The following is a 22,575-nucleotide window of genomic DNA, read 5'->3' on the forward strand; positions in this document are numbered from 1 at the left end:
TAAAGATGAAGATAAATGAAGTGCTTTATATGATCTGAGAGCAGTAGTATATAGATGCCACGGTGAGTCTAAATTAGTTTAGTAGATTTTTTCTAACACTTCATCATAACCTTGTTTTCCCACCTGCAGTATCTCAGTTTTACATTTACAACAACCTTTACATGATACTCTATTGATCACACTATTCATTTCATCAACGCAAATGGGGAAAAAACATTATACAGCTTGACACAAACCAAGTGCCAGTACTGAATACTATGAATGCACATGCTTTTATTTGCTCATCTAAGAAAAAAAAACTGATTTGGTTTGTGTTAAGCCATTTTTGATTACAAAATTAACATTATATATTTTACTTATTAAATTTAATAAATTAATGACTGTAAATGTAATAGGTTTTTAATGTAATTTTAAAGTTTAATGCTGTTTAAAGCTAACATCTGATGCATGTTTTTCATATGATGTGCTGTGATTTGTTGCCATTCATTTTAGTCATCAGTGCTTTATTTTTTAAACAGTAATATCCAAATGTTCTTCGATGACTTTGAAAATCGTGTCTCAAGAAGCCAGCGTTCAGCTTTAATCTGCTGGCAGTTGCACACTGATGAAATGTTCAAAGTTGAATGAGGCAGCACTTCCGTTTACTTGTCTCATTTAAACAACCTGACAAACACCCGTCATCTGCTTGGCTTCCTCTGACAGAGTTGTGTATTTTCCTGCTGCGCGTCACACACTAAGCTGGAAGCGCCCTGACCTGAGTTGGCTGTGACAGAAACAGAGAAGTGCTGAATTAATGAAACGCCAGTTACTGGCTCTTTCCTGCTGTTCATGGCGAAGGTCTCGTATAGGATATTTTTATATCCAATATATATGTCAGAGTGAACTTGGTGTCATTCATCTGCTTGATTATTTGCATAATAATCAAGAAATGTTAAAAAAGATGTAACGTAAAAAAAAAAATGCAAGACTTTGATCTAGTGACTGATCACATGATCAATGTTATGAATTGGTATTGGTCTGTATTGGTCCGAAATCTATGTTGTATATATTAATGTCCAGCTTCAATTTAAAAGTAATCAGTTTTCAACTTTTATCTCACCATCATTCCTTAATGAAACTAAACTGTTAACGCTGTTTCATAACAGCAGGGATGCTGCTGTGTGTCTTGTTTTTTTTTTGCAGTTCTTAAAGTTTTTTGGGGGGTGTTGGTACAGTATATTTATGTTTGTTTTCGACCCGTTCTTGAAGAACATTATTGATATAATGTAAGAAATGACAACCATTGCAACATAAGCATTTCTATGTTCTATGTGTATTGCATTTCTAGAGCAGCTAAGTTATTTCATAGTGGTTAGTGTATGGACTGACAGAGCATACGTGATGCTCACATTGAAAATGACAATCACATTGGAAATGTCATCACTAAGAAAGATATAAAGAAGAATGTTGTGGTGAATAAGAGCTAACAACATTCCTAGTATTTTTTTTTTACTATGGATGTCGATAGCTACTTTTTTAAACATTATACAGAATGTTTTGTTCAACAGAAGAGAGAAACTTACAAAGATGTAGAACTATTTGATTTGAGTGTAAGCAAATAGTGAAGAAATCTGAGTGAACAATTTTCATGTTTCCAAGTTAGCACTGTTTCAAAACAGCAGGGATGCTGCTATGTGTCTTGTCTTTTTGCAGCTGTTAAAAAAAGGCTCAAGGATAATATTGAAGTCAGATTGAAATAAAATTGTTATTATTTTTTTTTATATATATATATATAAGTTCTTTGGGTGGTGTGAATGTAAACATGGTAGCCTTGGGGTTATCTGTAAGCTACTGTGCTCTAAAATTTATATCCAAGTCTTCTGCATTTGCATGTAAACATTTAAAGGTGCAGTGTGTAACTTTGACACCCAGTAGTTGAACTAGGTATTGCATTCCTGGATCAAAGCAAACGCAAGTGCAGGTTGCCAAATTGAGGACAGGAGCGAGTGATTTAAGTCGTGTTCTTTTTAAAAGCAACTTCACCTGATAGAAGGAAAGAATGAATATTTTCCATATTAAACTGAGTTTTTGTTCTAACCAACACCTCGAATTGATATATGAGAGACGACTTTTATTATTCACAGGTGAACAACAGAAAACTATCACAATGATCAGCTCAGGTAAACATCATGTGCTTTATTCAGTGTTAAATGCTAACAATGCCTTTATGCATAACATTTATTGCCATACTACTGAAAGTAGCAACATAGTTCACCTCAGATCTTGAAAATAAAATAAACTGTTTGAAATTGAACCGTGTTGTTAGGACAAACAGTAACATGTAACTTTCTTACCTAATGTTTACATTGGTAATGTTTATATAATTTGCTAATTATTAACCTGAATCTGCCTCATTTCGGAGGCTGCTACTGTACACTGGTGGTTGCATTTCGGTCATGGACACATGCTTTCGGAGTCTTTCTGAATGAATGAAATGTGCGGTTTTTCACCAATTCAACCTTGGGTGCTGAAGTATAATTTTCTAAACAGGCATTGGGCAGGTTACAATGATCAAAACAAAGGCTGCGTTCTGGCACGTAACGCACATTTTCGAAGCAGAATATCTGACTTAAAGGGTCACAAAACACCAAAACACATTTTTTGAGCTGTTCACAGTCCCACACTGCTAAACAGTGTCCCACACTGCTAAAAACACTATTTGGATGTCTGTACCTAAGAGTACTGTATTATGTCTCTGAGTGTGCTGCATTAATGCATGAGTAAGACTTGGTTCAAACCAATCAGCGCATGCTATTGTGTATGCGGTGCAGCTTCATTAATATGAAAGAAGTGTGAAAAAAATAAGAATTGTTTGGAGATACGGGTCGTCAGTGTTGCTTTTGAAATGTGCTGCAGTTAAGGTTTTGTTTTTATTTTCCCTCTATGAGAGCGCAGCTAAACTCGCGTGCATGCGACACGAGGCAGAAATATGTTTGTACAGAAAATTTTTTACTCAAAAGCTTTTCGCATTGGAAATCGTGAAATCCAGATTTGCTGCTCGTCTCCTTTAAAAAAAAAAAAAAAAAAAAAAAAAAAAAAAACGCAGTTCCAGTATGTGTTGATTGTCCTGTCTCTACAGATTTGGTAAGTGTGTACGATCAGTGCCCTTTCTTTATTCATTCAGATGGCAAAGTTATAGTTTGTATCGTCAGCAGTACTCTTCCAGTGTTTAAAGACGTACCTTAGCCAAAATGACTCTAAGTTACTTAGTTTACATTAATATATCACTACAATATTATGGACTGAAAGATCTGCTGTAAATGCTGCTCTCTGAGTGTAAATGTGAACACTGCTAGCAAACTATTGCTGATTGTCATGTTGAACTTTCACCGCATTTTGTGACAGGATTAACTACCGAGTGCATCTGAGTTACCGAGAAATGCAGAGTTTTTTTTTCTCTTATACGACGTGCGGTATCAAACATTTCATTGTCATTAAACACAGTCACTGTCTTTCTCCCCTGCTTGTGTGTTTGTTTTTCCTCGGTCAAAATCAGCTTGTGTGGAAAATGGAAACTCCCATTTTTATTCAAATCCTTCCCCTTTTCCCTCCCCTGACACTCCCACCCAAACAGAACTAGACACACCCACTTTTCTGACTTTTTCCAAACTAGAGGTGGGAAAACACCCTGCTGAAATGGGGGTTTCATGGCCCTTTAAGCATTGTTTTTTAGAAAACCAATATGTTCACTTGTAAGTTTCTTAAATATCTGCAAACATATTATGGAATTTTTATGCTTTAGAAGAGTCAAAAACGTACATAAAGCACCTTAAAACGTACTACTTCTCATAAGATCTTCAGACCAATCGAATGCTTTCTTATATCTGTGTCCTACCCCAACAAGAAGCAACAGAAATGAGGTACATGCAGATTCAGATTCAGCATTGCTTTGAATGACATTTGCTGTCATGAGCGGGATCCATTTTTACTCAGTGACTGTAATTTTAGCAGAGCTGTGTTATAAATAAAACGCTACTAACTATAAAAGAAAGAAGCTTCTCAGATTGTTCTACCCTGTCTTTGTGCCATAGTTAAAATTATGACACACATAAATCAATATCCATGCATTTTAAGCCACTTCAGAAAAAATTTAAGTGCATGTGTGGTGAAAGCATTGCTTTTTTGTGTGGGTTTTTTTCTGTCACATCAGCTTTTGACTTTGAAACCTAAACAAAATAGATAATCTTATATTCTGATCTATATTTGTGCTTGCATTTCTCATTAAATGTGACCACAATGCTATGCCTGTAGTTATTTTGTTGTCAGTAATTTGCATTCTGAATTCGAGTAATGATATTTATTGGGTATTTGCTACCAACAGTAAACGCGAGGGAAAACTGAAGAAGTGTTTGGCTGTATATAAGGAAACTTGTTTGCGCTCTTTGAACTGCTGTGATAAGGACACTCATAACTAAGACAGTTTGAAAGGGGGAAGGTATGAAGATTTTTTTTTCCTCTTATTGAACAAAAGAATCGTCAGCTTTTAAAGTTCATACTGCCACTTAATGTGTCATCCTGTAGTGGGAAGTGTAGAAAAGCCTAGCTTGACTTAAATTTGACTGTTTGGCAGCAGGTCGATTTCTTTTTTGTTCTCGTGGCAGTCTGACAGTCTTCCTGCACTACTGTCATTAGTTGGACCTGCAACTCAAGAGGGGAAGGAGATTGAAACAAAAGCTGGAAACAGGACATCTCAGCAACACCACACACACACACACACACACACACACACACACACACACACACACACACACACACACACACACACACACAACAATACTCACACATATTTAGGTATACACACATCACAACAAATAATCTGTCTCTCTGTTCCATTTAAAATAGTGCTGCTGTCAGTATATAATTGTTTTCAATCCATTCTTTTAGAACATTACTGATACAATGTAAGAAGAGACAGCCACCGCGGTGCAAGCATTCTTTTTATTTTTTAGAGCAATTAAGTTTTTTCATAGCTTTTAGTGTATAGCCTTTTGCTTAAAGGGAAAGTTAAAAAAAAAAAAAGTAAATAAATTGTCATCATTTACTCTCTCTCGCTTGTTAGGAGTTCTTTAGTTGAACATTAAGGAAGATATAAGGAAAATGTTTGGAAAGAACAACTATCAGCTTTTTTTGTTTTCTTTTTTTTTTGCTCCTATGGATGTTGATAGCTACTTTTTTCCAACCTTCTTCAAAAAATGTTATGTTCAACAGAATAACAAAACTCACAAAGGGATTGAACAATTTGATTTGAGTAAGTAAATAGTGAGGAAATCATTTGTATGTTTCCATGGTATCAAATGATTTTCAAATAAACTGTTGAAGAGAGCAGTCATATACTTTGTAGTATTAGTGCAGTAAACACAGTACACAGTAAACACAGTAAAACACAGTAAACCTTTGTGCTAACAGGGACACTATCAAATATGACATTTACTTTTTAGTCTTATCACACCCCACCCTCTGTCCACTTTCCTGTAGGGGTGGAAACATAGGTTAACTTGCGATGCAATATTGTCACGGTATATTGTCTCCACTATTGATATATCACTATAATCACATTATCATTAATTTCTCTGATATATCAGTATATTACTATATTTGTGAATGAATGAAAAAAATGCATCAAAGTTATAAGATACATATCTTTTATTAATCACACATTTACAGAATTGAAACAATGTAAAGCAAGCACATAGGAGTCAATCAACCTTGAAAATGTTCTCTAAATCTCTAAATTAAGGCTGATTTATACTTCTGCATCACACGTATACTCCGGCACAGCCTCTGCCTGGTCACATAGCCCGCGTAGACTGATGCAGACACTGATGCCCACCTCTCAAGAAATGTAACTGTGTTGAAGTGATGCACAGCGCAACTGTGATTAGTCGGTTTGGTAGCTGGGATGACGAGCGTGGGCGGTGCTGAGAGCCTGGAGCCCGATTCAGCAGGTGTTTACAAGTGTCAAGTCGCATGAATGAGCCCCAGATGGAGACTTTGTTTTGTTTACCTTATGATTAAAGTGGTTGCAAGTCCACCGGTTCCTGCCTCTGAATGAACGAGTTTGAGCTACTTGTAGCGTTTAGAAACAAACAAAACACTTGTGAAGAAACTTAACCCAACTGAGGAACATAAAAGCCAACACAATGCAACACAAACAGCACGCAGAAATATAAATGCACACACACAAGGCATGCACCGTAAGTCATGCCGATCACTTGAAGCAGAAGTATAAGTCAGCCTTTAGTCATAAACAGCGGAATCTCAATTTAAAGGAATGTGCATTTAATAAAAATAGCAGTTTATTGCTTTCTAGTTTTCTGTAAAATTAAGTCACTTTTTTTACAACTTGCCCAACTTAACTGATGTATTATGCTTAGCCCTGGTTTATCTGTAATGCAAAATCATGGATTCCCACTAGAATATACAGAATAGAACAGCAACTGATCAGAATGCTCATAGATGTGAGCACAGACTCCTCGGAGCACATACGATGTCTCCAGTAGTGGAGAACATTGGATATTTAGTCATCAAATTAAAAAATATTTTTAAACTATCAATTCAAATTATATGTTCATGTCCTGTTATCTTAATCTAATATACATTTTGGTGGAATGAAATAGTTTGAGCTCATATTCCTGTGTGAAGTCTCAGAGCACTGACTGCAGGAACACACACGCAAGTGATCTAGCAAACGGAAAGCGGCTTTGTAAGGGAGAATCTAGTTGAAGATTTAGAGGTAGGACTTCTAAAACACACTAATACCTTGGTCCAGCTTGAACAGAAGAAGGTATCTGTATGTATCAATAAGATTTCCACCATTGCATTGGCTTATCTGTCAATAGTTTAAATGACGGCGCTATGTCTCTTATGGATTGTTGATCTGCCATTACTGCATTACTGGGAGTGGCTGGGTGTACTGCAGCCAAAGCAGTAAAATGCTGCAGTCAGTAAAAGACTGATTAATTATTTCAGATCTTTCGTACATTTAGATAAATATTGATACTTGGCGCCAGAGTATCAATAATGTATTGTGCCTGGAAATATGACAATATATCAGCATATCAATATTTTGTCCCATCCCTTCTTTCCTGTGTTCTTTTTTTTTTTTTTTCTGTTCAGAATCTACAACCACTCTGTGAACTGATGAACTTTACCGCAAATTACAGTCATTTCTGTTGAAAATGTGAACACAATGGCCAATCAATGGTGTTTATAAATGTGCTCAAATGTTAGCTGGAAATTCACGTTTAAAAAAATTCAGTACTGATTGGACCTAAACTCCAACACTACACTGCATACATATTTAGCCATAAAATGTGTATATTTGAAAATACTTTGTAGTAATTTTGGAGCGAACATTAGGTTCAGCGAGGTTCAAACTATTTTCCAGAAAATTTAATGTAATAAGACACAATTATTGATTTAAAAAATGCTGTATGTATATTCTAGATCACGTCACTGTACGGTTAGACAACTTTGTTGTTTTAATTTCATGTCCACATGCGACTCTTATATGTAGGTTAAAGATGACATCTCCTGTGATGTATATGTGATTAATCCTCTTTCCTGTCTTTTTGTGCGTCCTTTTTTACTGACCATGCGTTTAAATGTGACATTAGGTCCCAGTAGATTTTAATTAGCCCTATTATGCTGTTGAATGAATCTTTAAATTGGTGCATGTCTGTGTGCCCTCAGCCTCGCTGTTCCCCATTGAGATCTCTGCTGTGAGGAGAGACCACGAATTTCTGGATCAGGACTCTCTCAAGGCGTTATGCAGGTAACCATTTCATATTCACTTAAATATTAATTACAGCTCTTTCAATTTATTCCATCCAACACAATAATCCCTCGGTCTGAGTTTCACTCCCAGTGGACCTGACTTTCACCCGTGGCATTTGTCGGGGTGGAAAAACACTTGATGAAAATTCATAATGTACTAATAATAGTCTTTATGACATGCATTAAATAGCATGAGTCACGTGTCATGGGCGAGCCTCTGTCAATAGTCTGTAAGTAACCTCCTCTAATCACCATGACGACTGGCCTCGTGTCAGCAGGCCTTCCTGCGCTTCATTGTTCAGCGGTTCTTTCTTTTTTTCTGCGTTATATATTTGTTCGCCCCCTTCCATATGGAATAAGTGATTAAGTGACCAGTCACACCTGCACAAGTCACATTGCAGCGAATGGCCTTTTCTAAAAGATGGAGAATAAACAGAAAGGGGGAAATTATATTTCCCAGGGTGCAACTTGTCCTAAGGCAATAGAATAAGAGAGAGATAGAAATTGAATTCAGCCTTTGTCCCACAGTGGCTACACACTGTTAGCAACTGATAAACGCACACACATGCACATGCACAGCAATTCAGTGGATTAAAAGAGGAACTGAAATCACAATTGGAAACACACACATACACACTAACACACACACACACAGGTAAATCTGAAATACAAAATACAAGCCAAAATAAATGTATATTTAAAGCTGTATATGTTGAGACAGGTTTGTTTGTAAAATTAGATTAATGCTAATGTCAATGCTGCTCAACACTAATAAACACTCTGAGTGGCCTGATGAATGAAGCTAGGACATTCAGTAGATTAGAGCTACTTTCACACAGTAAATATTTCTGGAACAACTTCAGCGGTTGATTCAAAGAAGCACTGTTCACACAGGCAAGGACGTTCCAGAATTTTTCCGGAAAAGACTGTTTAAACATCCATTCCAAAATACTGGTAAATTCTAACATCAATAAGCAGTAATGGCCTCTAAACTGCTGCGCTTTTGTTTTTGTAAACATAATAGGGGTCAGGCTTTTATTGATGGTTTCACTTTTATTTAAAGCTTTAGCATTCATGCAGCTCCTTTGTCCTAGAGACATTCAAAGGCAGAGGAGCGAACCACAGCTAAAAGTGTACACATTTGACTACATTACAAATTCTCTGGATGGATGAGTCTTGTGAACAGCTTGGATGTAAACGTATGGAGGAGCACTTTTGCAGGTCAAGATGTACATTTATGTGCTTGCACTCATCGGAGCACTCCTTCATGTGCACGAGCGCTAACGCAGCTAAACGCAGGACTTGCAGGTAAACTCACAGTAGTGTATCAGAAACATTTTATCAATTGTTTTTTCACAGATGGCATTAATAATGAACATAGAAATGTTATCTGACTTACAACTATAGCAGCTAAATGTGACTGGAAAAGTAATAAAGGTTTTTATTTTTATAAACAGCACAGATGTGAATGCGTCTGTATGTTCTAATTGGCTCACCTCCATAATTATAATTATCCTTTAATCCTGTTAATTCATTTTAATGTAAAATGGTATATGAGAAGGCCAAATGACAGCTTCATCTGTTTTATGGATGAGAGTGTGGGAAAAGATGTTGAATTTAGCAGATGCTTTTGTCTTGTGTACATCACATTCTATGTTAGCATTAGTCAGCTCAAAGTTGCATTCACGGAGTACATTATGTCTGTATCATATCTGCAGGGTTCCCACTGGTCCTTAAAGTCTTAAACAGTCTTAAATTCAGTTTGAACACTGTTAAATCATCTTAAATTGGTGGACTGCAAAAAAGATGAATTGCAGTATGGCCTGATGGGATTATTAAACTTCAAAAGGCTCTGAATGAATTTATCAAATATGAGTGCGGCCCATTTTCATGTAGAAACAAGAAACCGTTGCATATTCCACAGGCTTACAGCTTCAGAGCCATTCGCAAACAACAAATAATAATCATGAAAAGAGTTTGCTTTTGATGTAGTGTTAATAAATTAGTACAGTTTTGTTTCTTGTGTTGTAGGATGTTGTGAATGAGTGCACATTTGATCTCCCTCATCGTTTTGAATGAGCCAAAATAGTCCAAATGTACAGTTGAAGTCAGAATTATTAGCCCCCCCCCCATTTGAATTTTTATTTTATTTTAAATATTTTTATTTAAAATAATAATATATTTTATTGGGGGTGAATAATTCTTACTTCAACTGTATTTCAAGATTGTCCAGACTTAAAAATCCATGCAAAATAGTCTGTATCATTAAACTCAACCTTGTTTCTTGTAGCTTTTGTTTATGTAACATGATTTAAAGTATAACAACATTACTGAGTACAACACTTTTATTATTTAGATATATTGCAGTTGAAATGCATAATTTATGATGACATATGTTTGTTCTCTCAGCCTGTTTGTTCAGTTCTTAAAATATGGTTTATCTCAAATCTGATTTAGATTGCACTGCACTACACTGAATAAATATACCGATGCAATGCTGCAAGCACCTTGTTTTAGTACAAGTGTGTTACACAACCCTAGTCCGACTTAACATTTTGCATTAGTATGTGACATCAAAGTTTTCCCTGTTTACAGCAATATCAGAATCAGTTTGTTTGTACAGAATCACTTGTATTGCTCGGAATGTATTCCGGCCGTCACACAGCCGATGGCCCTTTTTGCATTAGTGAGGTGATGAGCTCATCTGTTCATCTTTCTACCACAGCAGGTGGCTAGTGCACTTAAAGATCCCTGACTGTGCATGGAGTGAATTCAAAGAGAGGCAGACCGTCTTACCGCCTCAGTGAATATGTCAGTCTGTGGCCATGTTGGCAAATAGCTTTAGGATGAACTAGACTGCCAAGTTTACCTCATCAAAAATGCAGAGGTGAAATTTGTCATGCTGTCAGTCAGCTGTCTATTGGAAGCTGCTATGAGCTTTATTTGTCCGCTACCTAAAATGTATATATTTGCATGCTATTTTCTGAATTGATGTACTGTTGTAGCTGTTACTTTAAATGTAGTACGATTGGGGGCAGGGTTAGTGTCTATAGGGATGCTCGATTAAAGAGTTTTTTTTTTTTTTTTTTGTCTTGTCGATATTGTTATCACAAATGTTAAAAATGATTATGAATATGCCTTAAAGCTAGAATTTATTGTAAAAATTAAATATTTTAGAAAATTATTAATAAAATGAACATGATACAAACATTGCATGATTTAAGCATATTCTCCACTGTAAGAATTACACTTGGTTTGTTTCCTATTAAAGCTTCAATTTTACAATTATCTTCTCTTACTTGCCCATTTTCTTTTTTAACACTTTGTTCATTGATTACATAAGACATATTGGTTTATGTCAGGTGTTTTCAATTTCGGTCCTGGAGGTCCAGTGTCCTGTAGATTTTAGCTCCAACCCCAATCAGACAGACTTTGCTAGCTATTCAAGCTATTTTTTCTAACATCCTTGCATGTGTCTTGAGGCAAGTTGGAGCTAAACTCAGCACGACACTAAACATCCAGGGCCGAGTTTGAGAAGCCCTGGTTTATCTGAATAATTGGCAAAAATGTTGCATTTTGACACGTTTGGCCATTTATGTTAAAAGATTGCACGCGCATATTCTGTTTTGTTGTTGAGCACATGCAAAGAACAGTACCACTCCTCTTTCATACTTTTACAAACATTAATAAGTCTAATACATCAATGAATCAAGCATGTCCTGCTGAAAAACTCATGTCACATGATTTTGCTGATTTCCACATGAAATTTTACAACGAATGTGGACTCCTGGAAAGGGGTCAGAATATTAGACAATAATCATTTTATTACCATATTCTATATTATACTCATTTTTTTATATAATTGTTAGAGGCAAAAATTTAAATTTGTATTTTGATTATTTCACAACCTTATGTGTAGGTTCTTTCTCGGGGTGCAGTCTAAAGATATATATAAAGATATATATCTCCGGTGTAGGAGAATTGGGTAAGCTAAATTGTCTGTAGTGTACAGTATGTGCGCACGTGTGTGTGTCCTGGTCCTCCAGGTGGGAGGTTGAGCATTGGGCTAACAGCCCACCTCATAAAATCTAGATGTTACAAATCACCAATATAGTGCGGCTAAAAAGCAACTTCGATGTAAAGCAGCCCTGGAAGTAATTAATTTGATTAATCATGCCTTATATTAACAGTTTACACTGCTCCTGGCGCTGTAATGGCAATGTCTAGACCTCTTCAACTAACCACAATGCTGCCATTCATTCATTCATTTATTCATTTTCTTTTCGACTTAGTCCCTTTACACATCCTGGGTTGCTACAGTGAAATCAACCGCCAACTTATCCAGCATATGTTTTTACACAGTGGATGCCCTTCCAACTGCAACCCATCACACTTATTCACACACATAGACTACGGCCAATTTAGCTTATCCAATTCACCTATAGCACGTCTTTGGACTTGTGGGGATAACCAAAGCATCCTGGAGGTATCCCACGTGAACACGGGGAGAACATGAAAACTCCACACAGAAATGCTCACTGACCAAGCCAAGGCTCGAACCAGCGACCTTCTTGCTGAGGCAATTGTGCTTCCTGTGCCACCACATCACCCCAATGCTGTATATATATTGTTCAAATCAATGTGTTGTATTCTTCACATTCTCCTCCTTTTATTTTCAACAATTTCCTTTTCCCTTTCTTATCTCTCTTTATGTAGTGCTTAAAGCCCTTAAAAAAAGGAAATACCTCATTTTTATGCTTTTGCAGAATGATGGTCTAGAGCATTGCCACGCACTTTAAGTTAACCATCCATTTAAATGAATAAAAGTCCAAATAACTTTATGGTTTTTGAAAATGGAAGTTGTGCTCATGACCATGGCATTGCGAGCGCCAAGTTTTAATGCTTGAACTACAGTAATAAAACTACAGTAATAAAAAAAGAGGCACTCTCGCATGTTTTATTTATTGTCATGGAGGTTTAGTTTGGTCACTATTTAAATATGTACTTTCCCATTATTATATATATAAAAAATCACAAGAATTGCTGTCTAATTCTTTAAAAGAGGACAAAAAGTGGAAAAACTGACACAGCTAAAAGTCTTTGTTTTTGTGTTCTTGCCTAATGTCCTTGTAGCTTTCGTACTGACTCCTGTTCACCAAGAGTAATTAGGTTAATATATTAATGTGCACAAACTCAAATACATGTATTATCCTTATCTCAAATGCCACACTGAACACCCCCTCTTGTGTTTGTGTTTTCAAGGATTAGTTTGCTCTGCCATGCAGAACAAACATCATGTCCAGCAGAATCCCATGGCCATTGGCACCAAACACTATATTGTGACTAAACATGTTCTACACAACCATTATGTTTATTGATGTAGTTCAACTTCACCAGTCAAAATGGATGGCAATTTTGTTAGTGTTTAGATTGGCTGCTTTAGATTCTCTGCATCTCGCCGTCTCTTTAACAGTGATGAAATCTTGAGACCATCACATGCAACAATTGTTTATTTTGCTTGGGTATCTGCATGTCAGAATCAGAATGAGACCATAGTGTGCACACTGAGTGAACTAATTAACTGAGAGCATTGAATGCCCATGAGCGATTCACTCACTCGCACACTTATGAGGCCACTCACATCAGCTGTAAACAAACTGATAATCAGATAATGACAAGGTGATGAATGCCTCTCTACCTCTAACAAAAGTACTGTCATGTCAGAGCTGATTGGGCACAGATGGAGGGAGCAGCAGAGTCAAGTTCAAACCATTCTAGAAAAACTGCATGAGCTGATAGATTCATCAATCTGTCAAGAGTGGCATTAATGCAATTCAGCCAGGAGCGTCAGCCAGGCTCAGTCAACATCTCAACACACACTCATTATTTATTTATACATATATATGTGTGTGTGTGTGTGGTTTACAACGTCTCTCCATAGGTGTAATTTATTTTACACTGTAAAAAACACTATTTGACCTTAGCCTACTCCTACCGATCAACCCAACCCTTACAAGAAAATGTACCTGATTATGAATTTCAAAAACCCTGTTAATTATTTTTAATATTTTGAATTAAAAAGACACAAGGCATGTCTATAAGCCACCTCAAAGTCTGCGACACACCAAGTTGATACCTATCAACTATCCCCAGATTGTGTATGGATCCATTTGAACCAAAAAGTTGCCTGTGAATACACCAAACGAATGCACACATTCTGAGATTACATTATTAGATGAGTCTTTCCGCGCCGGTGGGGGTCAGTAATCTGTTTTGTCATTTCACAAATGGAAATTGAAAGATGAAATGTACTCAGACAAAGTGTAAACTAAGCATTTAGTACCATTGTTGCAGTAATTGTCACTTACCATGGATGCATTGGCTTGTGCAAATATGTCTGATAATGTAAAAATCTATATCATTTGCAAATATTTCTGATATGTTGTGAAATTAGGCTGGCTTCTTTGTGTTTCTTCTTGACTTGAATTGTTTACTTGTGTATGTCACTTTACTTTGTGTTCTTTAATTTGGATTTATTGCTAGTTAACCAATCAGAGCACACTCTTTAGCCGATTGATAGCTGAACAAATGCTGATTGACAGCCTGACAAAGCCCAATGTCAGACCATTGACTTGCTGTGTTCCAGCCTTAAGAGTACCACTAGGTCATACCACAATTTTGTGTCTTTGTAACTACATAAAGAAGTACACACAAGTACTGAATGAGAAGAACTTGATGACAGAAAAAAAATCTGATTCACTGCTAGTTAACCAATCAGAGAATTCTCTTTTAGCTGATAGCTAGCTGGACCAATGCTGATTGACACCCTGGCAAAGCCCAATGTCAGACCATTGACTTGCTGTGTTCCAGCCTTAAAAGTGCAACTAGGTCATACCACAATTTTGTGTCTTCTTAACTAGACAAAGAAGTGCATGTAAGCACTGAATGAGAAGAACTTGAATAAATTGATGACAGAAAAAAAAATTCAATATCATTGTTAGACAATCAATCAGCACTCTCTTCAGCTGATAGATTGCTAGACTTATGCTGACTGATAGCCTGACGAAGCTCAATGTCAGACCATTAACTTGGTGTGTCCCAGCCTTAAGAGTACAACTAAGTCATACCACAATTTTGTGTCTTTGTAACTACATAAAGTACACACAAGAACTAAATGTAAAGAACTTGAATAAAGTGATGACAGAAAAAAAACAAAGTTAAAGGGAACTCTAATCCACTATGTTGTGAATTTGGAAATGTCATTATTGAGTTTTGTGCGCAATTGTACAGGTAAAGTAACACAAATTTTAGAAAAAATTGAATCGTTGATAATGCAAAAGTTGCTTTGTTGTGATGGGGCATTTCATAGGGCATACTAATGTGAAATGTGGTAGAAAAGCAGATCTGTAATATAGTTAACCATGTGATATAGTGCAACTCTAATAATATAATCTATATGCCGAGGTTCATGAAAAATCTATCCTCTGTGTAAGTAAGTCTGTAGTGAACAGACATTAGCAATTTTGTCTGCTTGTATTATTCATTCGTTTACATTAAATTTACATAGTAAATTAACATTTAATCCTATATAGTTAGATTTTTTTCCCTTTATTGAATGTTGATACTAAAGATAATGTATTTTTCAATGTTTCATACTGTAAATTTTGTTTATAAAATAGTTTTAACGACATTAATGAACCAAAAATTGAGTTGTAAATGTAAACTTAAATTAGGGATTTGTCATGTCTTTATTTTATTTTATTTTTTATTTTAACGGCTATGTTTTTCATTGAGTTTGAGAATAAAAGTTATCACCAGACACATTGTTTTTTTAAAGATTTAAAATTTTTGCAACAACAGATTCCTTTTGGTTGCTCAAAGGCCAGTCCTTTCAGGCCCGTTTTATACAGGCATTATAACAGATAAGATTTTCTTTAATCGTTGGTCTAAGCAATTTGGTTGATGCAATCCTATTGATTAAATGCTCAATTCCAATCATTCCACTGATTAAAAACTGCAGTGAAGAGATTCATAACTTGACAAACAGAAGCATTGTAGCTGCATTTGATTGGATTGCTCAAATAGGGTATTTTTATGTGCAGCTTGCACATTGTTAAAACGACGATATCTGTAATATTGTAGACATTAAATAAACTCCATAGCACTCAGATAGGCTTTCTCTGTTTCTGTTTGTGTGTAGGAGGCTAACGACCCTGAACAAATGTGCTGCGATGAGCTTAGAAGTTCATTTCCAGTGTAAACAGGTAAACAAACAAACACGCTGTACACTTCTGATTCCGTTATGTGACATCTGTTCTTTACTTGTCTCTTTACATTAACTTTGACATAAACAGACATATCCTGATATTTATTAATTTAGTATATTGTGATAATGAACATGCATATTAATGATATTGTGGGTACTTCAGAATACTATGACTACTTATTTATTATTTATACTTTGAGTGCAATTTAATAATATTAAGTTTGTTGTGTTATGCTTGAAGACCTAATAGGCAATTTATGTTCAAACATTTTTTTTTTTTTTTTTTTTTTTTAACATGTAAATTGGGCCTATGACATTGACAATGTTGTGACTACAGACCTTTTGTTCATTAACTGTAAATTTAACAAATGCAACTACATAGTTAATTTCATGTCATGAGTGCTACAAAAGCATTTATTATTCTTAGGTTTTTTTTTATCCCTTACTTAACTAATATATTTTTTGTGTTTTTTGTGGCAAATTGCAATGTAATATGTGGAAAAAAAGTACATTCAGGATGGTTGATGTCTTGTACAGCAGTCGTATATAAGTATATGCATTTGAACTCTCTAACGGTCATGGGGATTTGAAGTTCCCGGATGAGCCTGCTTTTTAGTCACACCTTTGAATGTCGAGAGTGACCTATTAGAAGTGAATATTTCAGGCAGAATTGTTATAATGCATACTGTTTTGATTGCATTTCAATCAAAAAATCGTAATTTTATTAAATGGAGTTAATAACTAATCGAATTAAGTTGTATTCTTTAATCTACAACTATAATGTTTTTATTTCTCACTGTTGACTTTTATGCATTACCTAATGTCACTAATAAGAATTTATTAAACTTTATAAGTGTTTCCTATTGTACTTTATAATCCTTTTGCAATTTAATTTGTTTAAAACATTTATTTACTCTGAACATGTGTATACAATAAAGCAATATGTTAAGTATTTTTAGCTATTGTACCCATTAAAGCAATGATTTTTCCAGCTTTGGTGATATCCTGATAATATCAAGATAATGTTGTATATTGAGATATTGCGATTGATACATTGATATGATACAGTCATAAGCCTACTTCAGCTGGAAAGTTACTTTTCAAAACAAAACAATAATTTTAAAATAGGGCTGGGTGATTCCTAAAATCAAAATCTCTTAATTTAACATTTTAACTCGATTACGATTCATGAAAGATTATTTTGTTTAGTTTTTTTACCCTCATAGTTCACTAACAGATTTTGTACAGTAAATATGTTTATATGAATATGTTATAAATATGTTACATTACAAGTAAGATATTTTTGAATGAAGGGTGCATTACTTAATTTTAAAGTGATTAAAGGAAACGCACACTATCTACAATCTATGATTATTTATTAAACATCTAAAATTAAACCACACAGTACCTAAAACGAAGTTACTTGTTTACTATAAATATTTTAAATAGTGCATTTATTGCATCTTCTGTAAACAAATATTCCGATGTATATTTGTTTTTTGATAAATAATAATTTTAATGTAATGGAAAATATGCCCTCTCAAGGCATCTCTGGGACAGCTTCCAATCATTTTCAGTGAGGCTTGGGAATGGGTTCATCGTCCTACTTGACCAGATATAAAGTATAAAACAGAGCTAGGTCACATGACTCCACATGCAGTTTAATTGAAAGTAATCGAAAAAAATCAACATGTAAAAATTTGATTGATTGTCGGTTCTGAATGTCGATTTCGATTACTTTTTGATTAATCGCCCAGCCCCATTTTAATCTGGGGCCTCTTGTTTATGCTACTTTAACATGATGAATAGTGAGTCATAAAAAGTTTTTGTCATCTAAATGTGTGTCTGTGTCTGTTACCATCAGCAGAGTGAGGACTCCGAGGAGGACGATGCGTGTGCTCTTAGCTCTCGCTGGGCCTTTCAACGAGAGAGTAAAACTTGGTCCCGTCTCCGCACTCTCTCACCGACTCCTGTCTCCCCAGGCAACCGCTCCTCAACCTTACGACCCTCAGGCAGCAGCGATAGTGTACTGAGTGACATCAGTCTACTAGAAGTTACGTCCCTGACCTCTGACCTCAGCAATAGTAGCTTGAGCCTAGACAGTGCTCGAGAAACAACTTCTCCAGAGGTTGTACCTTTCAGTGGAGTCAATGAGGGTGCATCGTCAGTTTTTGTCTCAGCCAGCAAAGATGAGAACGACGACACAGGATCTTCATCTTCTCTTCCATCAGTTAGAGAAAAGCCAAAGCGTCCTTCTAGATCATTTTTACGAAGGAAAGAGTCAGTAAAGAAGCGGGACAGTGAGAATGAGAAAGTCTTGAAAAGTGTTTCGACTGTAACTCGGCATCAGCCACTTTCAGGTCTGCACTGCACGTCTGATGCAAGCTTGCCTGGCCAAACCACAAATAAGTGCCGAAACACCAAAGATCCATCATGGAGGGCACATACCATATGTCGGAGTAATGTTAGCCAGAAAGTAACTCTGCACAAGCCTCACAGAGCATGTCTTTACCTGGAAGACTACCAGTTGACTTGGGAGATTCCCAAGTCAACCAGTCACAACAACCGTCAGAGGAAAGAGGATCGTGTGGTCCACCTCCCCTTTGACCACAAGCCTGGAACTTTCCCCAAATCTCTGTCAATTGAAAGTCTCTGTCCTGTCTCTGTTTCTGAAAGTCCTGACCATATTGACTGGGCAGGAGTAGACGGAGACCTTTCATTGGATGGAAGTGTTAGTCGGAGTGGGTCACAAGACTTTCTGTCAGGTTTCGGGCAGAGGAGGAACTCCATTAGTTCACTTGGAAGCATTTATGATAATGTTCCAGAAACGCCAGGCAGCCCAGGTGACATTTTTGACCCTGGAAAAAAGAAAGTCTTCCAGCATCTTGATGACATTTTACAGCACGTACACGGGCTACAGCACAACATTGAGGAATGGTCACGCTCCCTTGGTATTCAGCCACAGGATCAATCGAATGCAGAGACTGTGTCTACAGCAGACACAACATTACCCAGCAGTCTGAACTATGATGAGCAATCCATGTCAGATGTTGGGACCACAGTAAGCGATTACGATAGTGCGGGAAACTCTGTGAATGAGGGAGAAGGAGAAGGAGAAATGAGAGAGAGGAGAGACTCTGGTGTGGGGGCATCACTTACAAGACCCAGCAGGTGAGTAAAACTTATGGTTACACTTCACAGACTAAGGAAATTCCTGCCTGTCAACACTTCTGAATGCAGTAGGTCCTTATCCAGACAAAGTGTTTGTGAGGTTGTGAACGAATATGACAGAGAGAGAGCGAGAGCGAGAGATGTGTCTTGGTAAACTGAAGTCTTGTGACAGTGAGGGTTGGGTGTACTTTAAAAGCCAGCTAGTCTGTGTTTGGGATTAGATTTTTTCCATTTTAAAATGGAAAGTCTTTAAGCAAACATCACTGATGATGATAATTAAAAGATTTTTTTTTATCAAACCCTGGGGTACACAAACTCTGTTTTCTAAAAATATCCCTGTTTTTCCCCCAATAAAATACCTTTCTTAAAATAACATTTATTTAAAAATTGTTAAAGTATTATTGTAAGTATCACTTATAACACAATAATTTTTCAGTTACTTTAAGATCCCCTATTATGAGTTTTTGAAAATGAACTTCCATGTAGTGTGTAACACAGCTCTAAGTGAAGTGAAATATACAGCTAAGGCTTAAATCTGAAAGTGGACAGTTTTTAAAACTATTGATTCATCTATAAAAGAGTCGACTCATAGTGGTTTGAATAAATCATCTTGATAACGAGTCTTTAGCTGTTTCAGTGTGACGTGGCTACGAAACATGGGCCCCGCCTAATTGTTGTGCGCACAGACCCGGGAAAATTAATTGTTGCGGCCCTGCCCACTAGCACAGTTGCAAAAAAAAGGAAAACAAACAGATCCTGAAGTCATGAGTCATGAAGAGGCTGTGCTTACCCGGTTATTATTGGAATCTGAGGGAAAGGAGTGCTTCAGCAATCTACAAGTTTACAATGGGAGATTAATCGGCCGTTTGTTAAAGGATGGATCAGAAAAGACTATTGATGTATGAGACTTTCTCAGAGCTTCAGAGAACTTTCAGTACACAGCTCATGGATTAGTTTCTTCCTCCGTTTTGTAATGTACAGACAATACACCAGGGGTATGGGCAAAATAAGGACAGTTTATTAGGCACAAAGTCAAACAAAGGCAGACTTCTGCACGCTGGGCTTTTGCTGGTGCGCAGCACTAAAACGGCTTTGGCTCAGGGTGAACGCAATAGTAGCCCGCAGAGATTGCTTGTCAGAGGACAGTAGAGGAGAGCTGGTGAGCGCTACAACCCCCTGGCTGGGGATGTGATCATTGGGCAAAGTAGTGTACAGGTAAGCCCTAAGAACATATAACACTTCACGCAAGAGGTGCCACAGAAATGATTGCAAATAAAAAAGTTATCTACAGCTGAGAAGGAAGAAAAGCTCCAAAATGAAAGATAATAAATGAAATCAGACCTGGCCCATGACATATTTCATAAGTGTAAGTAAATGGTTGCCTCCTTGTTTTCTCTAGCTTGCAAATTATGTGTTTGTTTGTGTTTTGTTAGTTGTAATGGCTTGTACTGTACCTGCTTAACACTTAATATTCTCAGATCGTGTCTAATGCCACGTCGAAAACGCAACGTGTGCTGCTTTGTTTACGGATTTAAATGCGTTTGTGAGCTTGTGTTCCACTGCCATTTGTCATTGCTATGTCCACCGTCAGCTGTTCCTACAGACGTACAGTGGTCAAGGTTCAGAATATTTTAGCTTTTGCCGCTGTGTAGATTAATACTGAATGTGTTTCATGGTCAAGAATGGAGCAATATGCTAGTGTTTAACTGCACTGCTTTAATGCACTCATGCACACACAAAAAATCCGGGAGACTGGGCGGGTTGGTGTCTAAATAACACTGTTGAGAACTGGGTACCGTTTACTGTGGTGTTAGTAAGTTTACTATGAAATGTGTTTTGGGCATCCGCTGCGATCGGATCCTATACCAATGTTGGCGACCCAGGGCTTGATAAGCCGCTCTGGGCGTTTTACTCGGTCTCGCGCTGAACGCTGTTGACCAGATGCAACAGACTGTCAGCGGTCCAGTCAGGGCAGATTAGCTTTGCGCTAAGGAGGGGTTTGGGAAAAATTAATCACTAACCGATTCATATAGGAGTCGCTGGCATAATTGGGTAAAATAAATGCATATTATAAGACCATGAAAGTGTTTTTTGAACCTTGCATGCATATCAGTATGTTGTTGGAGACCCATAAAACCAAAATATGACCCTTTTTAATGTATAATAGGGGCTCTTTTAAGATCAAGATTAATTGTATCAGTCGGGTAAGTGAAGTAAATATGCATGTTTTGAAATGAACGTACTGTATGTTAACATGTGTCCCTTAAATTCAAGAGACTAAACATCTGTTCTTTTTATAATAGATTTGTACATAGGTTTATCATACTCATTTTCCCGCTTGTTTTTCTTCCACCCATTTCTCTATGCATAGGAAGTTGCGATGGCACAGTTTTCAGAACTCTCATCGCCCGAGTGTATCTTCTGCATCTTTAGAAATCAACAGGCAGTCGGCTGCACAGCTCAACCTGCTGCAGAAATTCAGCCTCTTACGACTGACTGCCATCCTGGAGAAACACACGGACACCAGCAAGCATGGCTGGAACTGGTAAGATGACACTTTGGCACAATCCCAGTTTTATTTTTGTACCCTTACTCCTTCCCCTTGGCCCTTGAGTGTGAAGGGAAAAAGCATTAAAATTTACCCCCCAAGAAATGGGACAACACTACAGCACCTGCACACGTCATCATATGTCATCACAATCGATGAGATCGATGATGGTGAATGCTGTAGTTATTCCAGAGGTGTTATTTCTTTGTATTTATCTTCAAGAAATCACTGATAGCAACGATATCATGTTACCATAACGATCTAACTGTGTATTTACATCGTGGCCATGTTCATCTATGTAAACACAAGAAAACAACATTAGCATTATAGCAGACACTGTAAAAAACTTATTCCCAGCCACTAGACTTTTCTGACTGGGGATTCGAGTATCATTGAGTGTCAAAATGTTGTGGGACTGCTATACAGCAGTAATTATTTTGGGTTATAGATAGCTAAATCTAGCGTTTTTATTTTAGTGTTTTTTTTTTTTTTAAACATGATGGTAAAACGAACGTCATCTTGAATGTATTAAAACATATGCTTGTTTGTTGTAAAAATTCGTTATAATGACTAAAAAAAAAAAAAATTTTGCATCGCCTGACTTTTGTGTGCAGCCATGCTGTCGTTGTAGATGGTGTATTTTAGCCTTTCCCCTTAGCCCTATGCCTTCAAGCTAAAGAGAATTGGGACACCACAACGGGGGAGGGTTAAGGGGTAGAATTGGGATTGGGCTTTTCTCTTCATACATAGTCACGTATTCCCATACATTTTCTAA

The 22,575-nt window shown here is 36.7% G+C and overlaps 1 protein-coding gene across 9 annotated transcripts in view; it reads left to right on the forward strand.

The window, feature by feature from the left end:
• stard8 (StAR related lipid transfer domain containing 8) overlaps positions 1-22,575 on the forward strand; it is an 87,489-nt gene that overhangs the window by 46,525 nt on the left and 18,389 nt on the right. For 5 of the 9 annotated variants that reach the window (XR_012405951.1, XR_012405953.1, XM_021476190.3 and 2 more), the window contains 4 exons: positions 7,732-7,813; positions 16,016-16,079; positions 17,946-19,252; positions 21,624-21,797. Coding sequence is in view for 6 of the 9 variants with exons in the window: in XM_021476190.3 (XP_021331865.1) it covers positions 7,732-7,813; positions 16,016-16,079; positions 17,946-19,252; positions 21,624-21,797 (1,627 nt within the window). In the remaining 3 variants the exon portion in view is untranslated. The remainder of the gene's footprint in view (positions 1-7,731; positions 7,814-16,015; positions 16,080-17,945; positions 19,253-21,623; positions 21,798-22,575) is intronic. The other 4 variants (XR_012405952.1, XM_073950480.1, XM_005171885.5 and 1 more) reach the window with 1 other exon arrangement.

This window comes from Danio rerio, chromosome 5, assembly GCF_049306965.1.
Source record: "Danio rerio strain Tuebingen ecotype United States chromosome 5, GRCz12tu, whole genome shotgun sequence".
Lineage (NCBI taxonomy): Eukaryota > Metazoa > Chordata > Actinopteri > Cypriniformes > Danionidae > Danio > Danio rerio.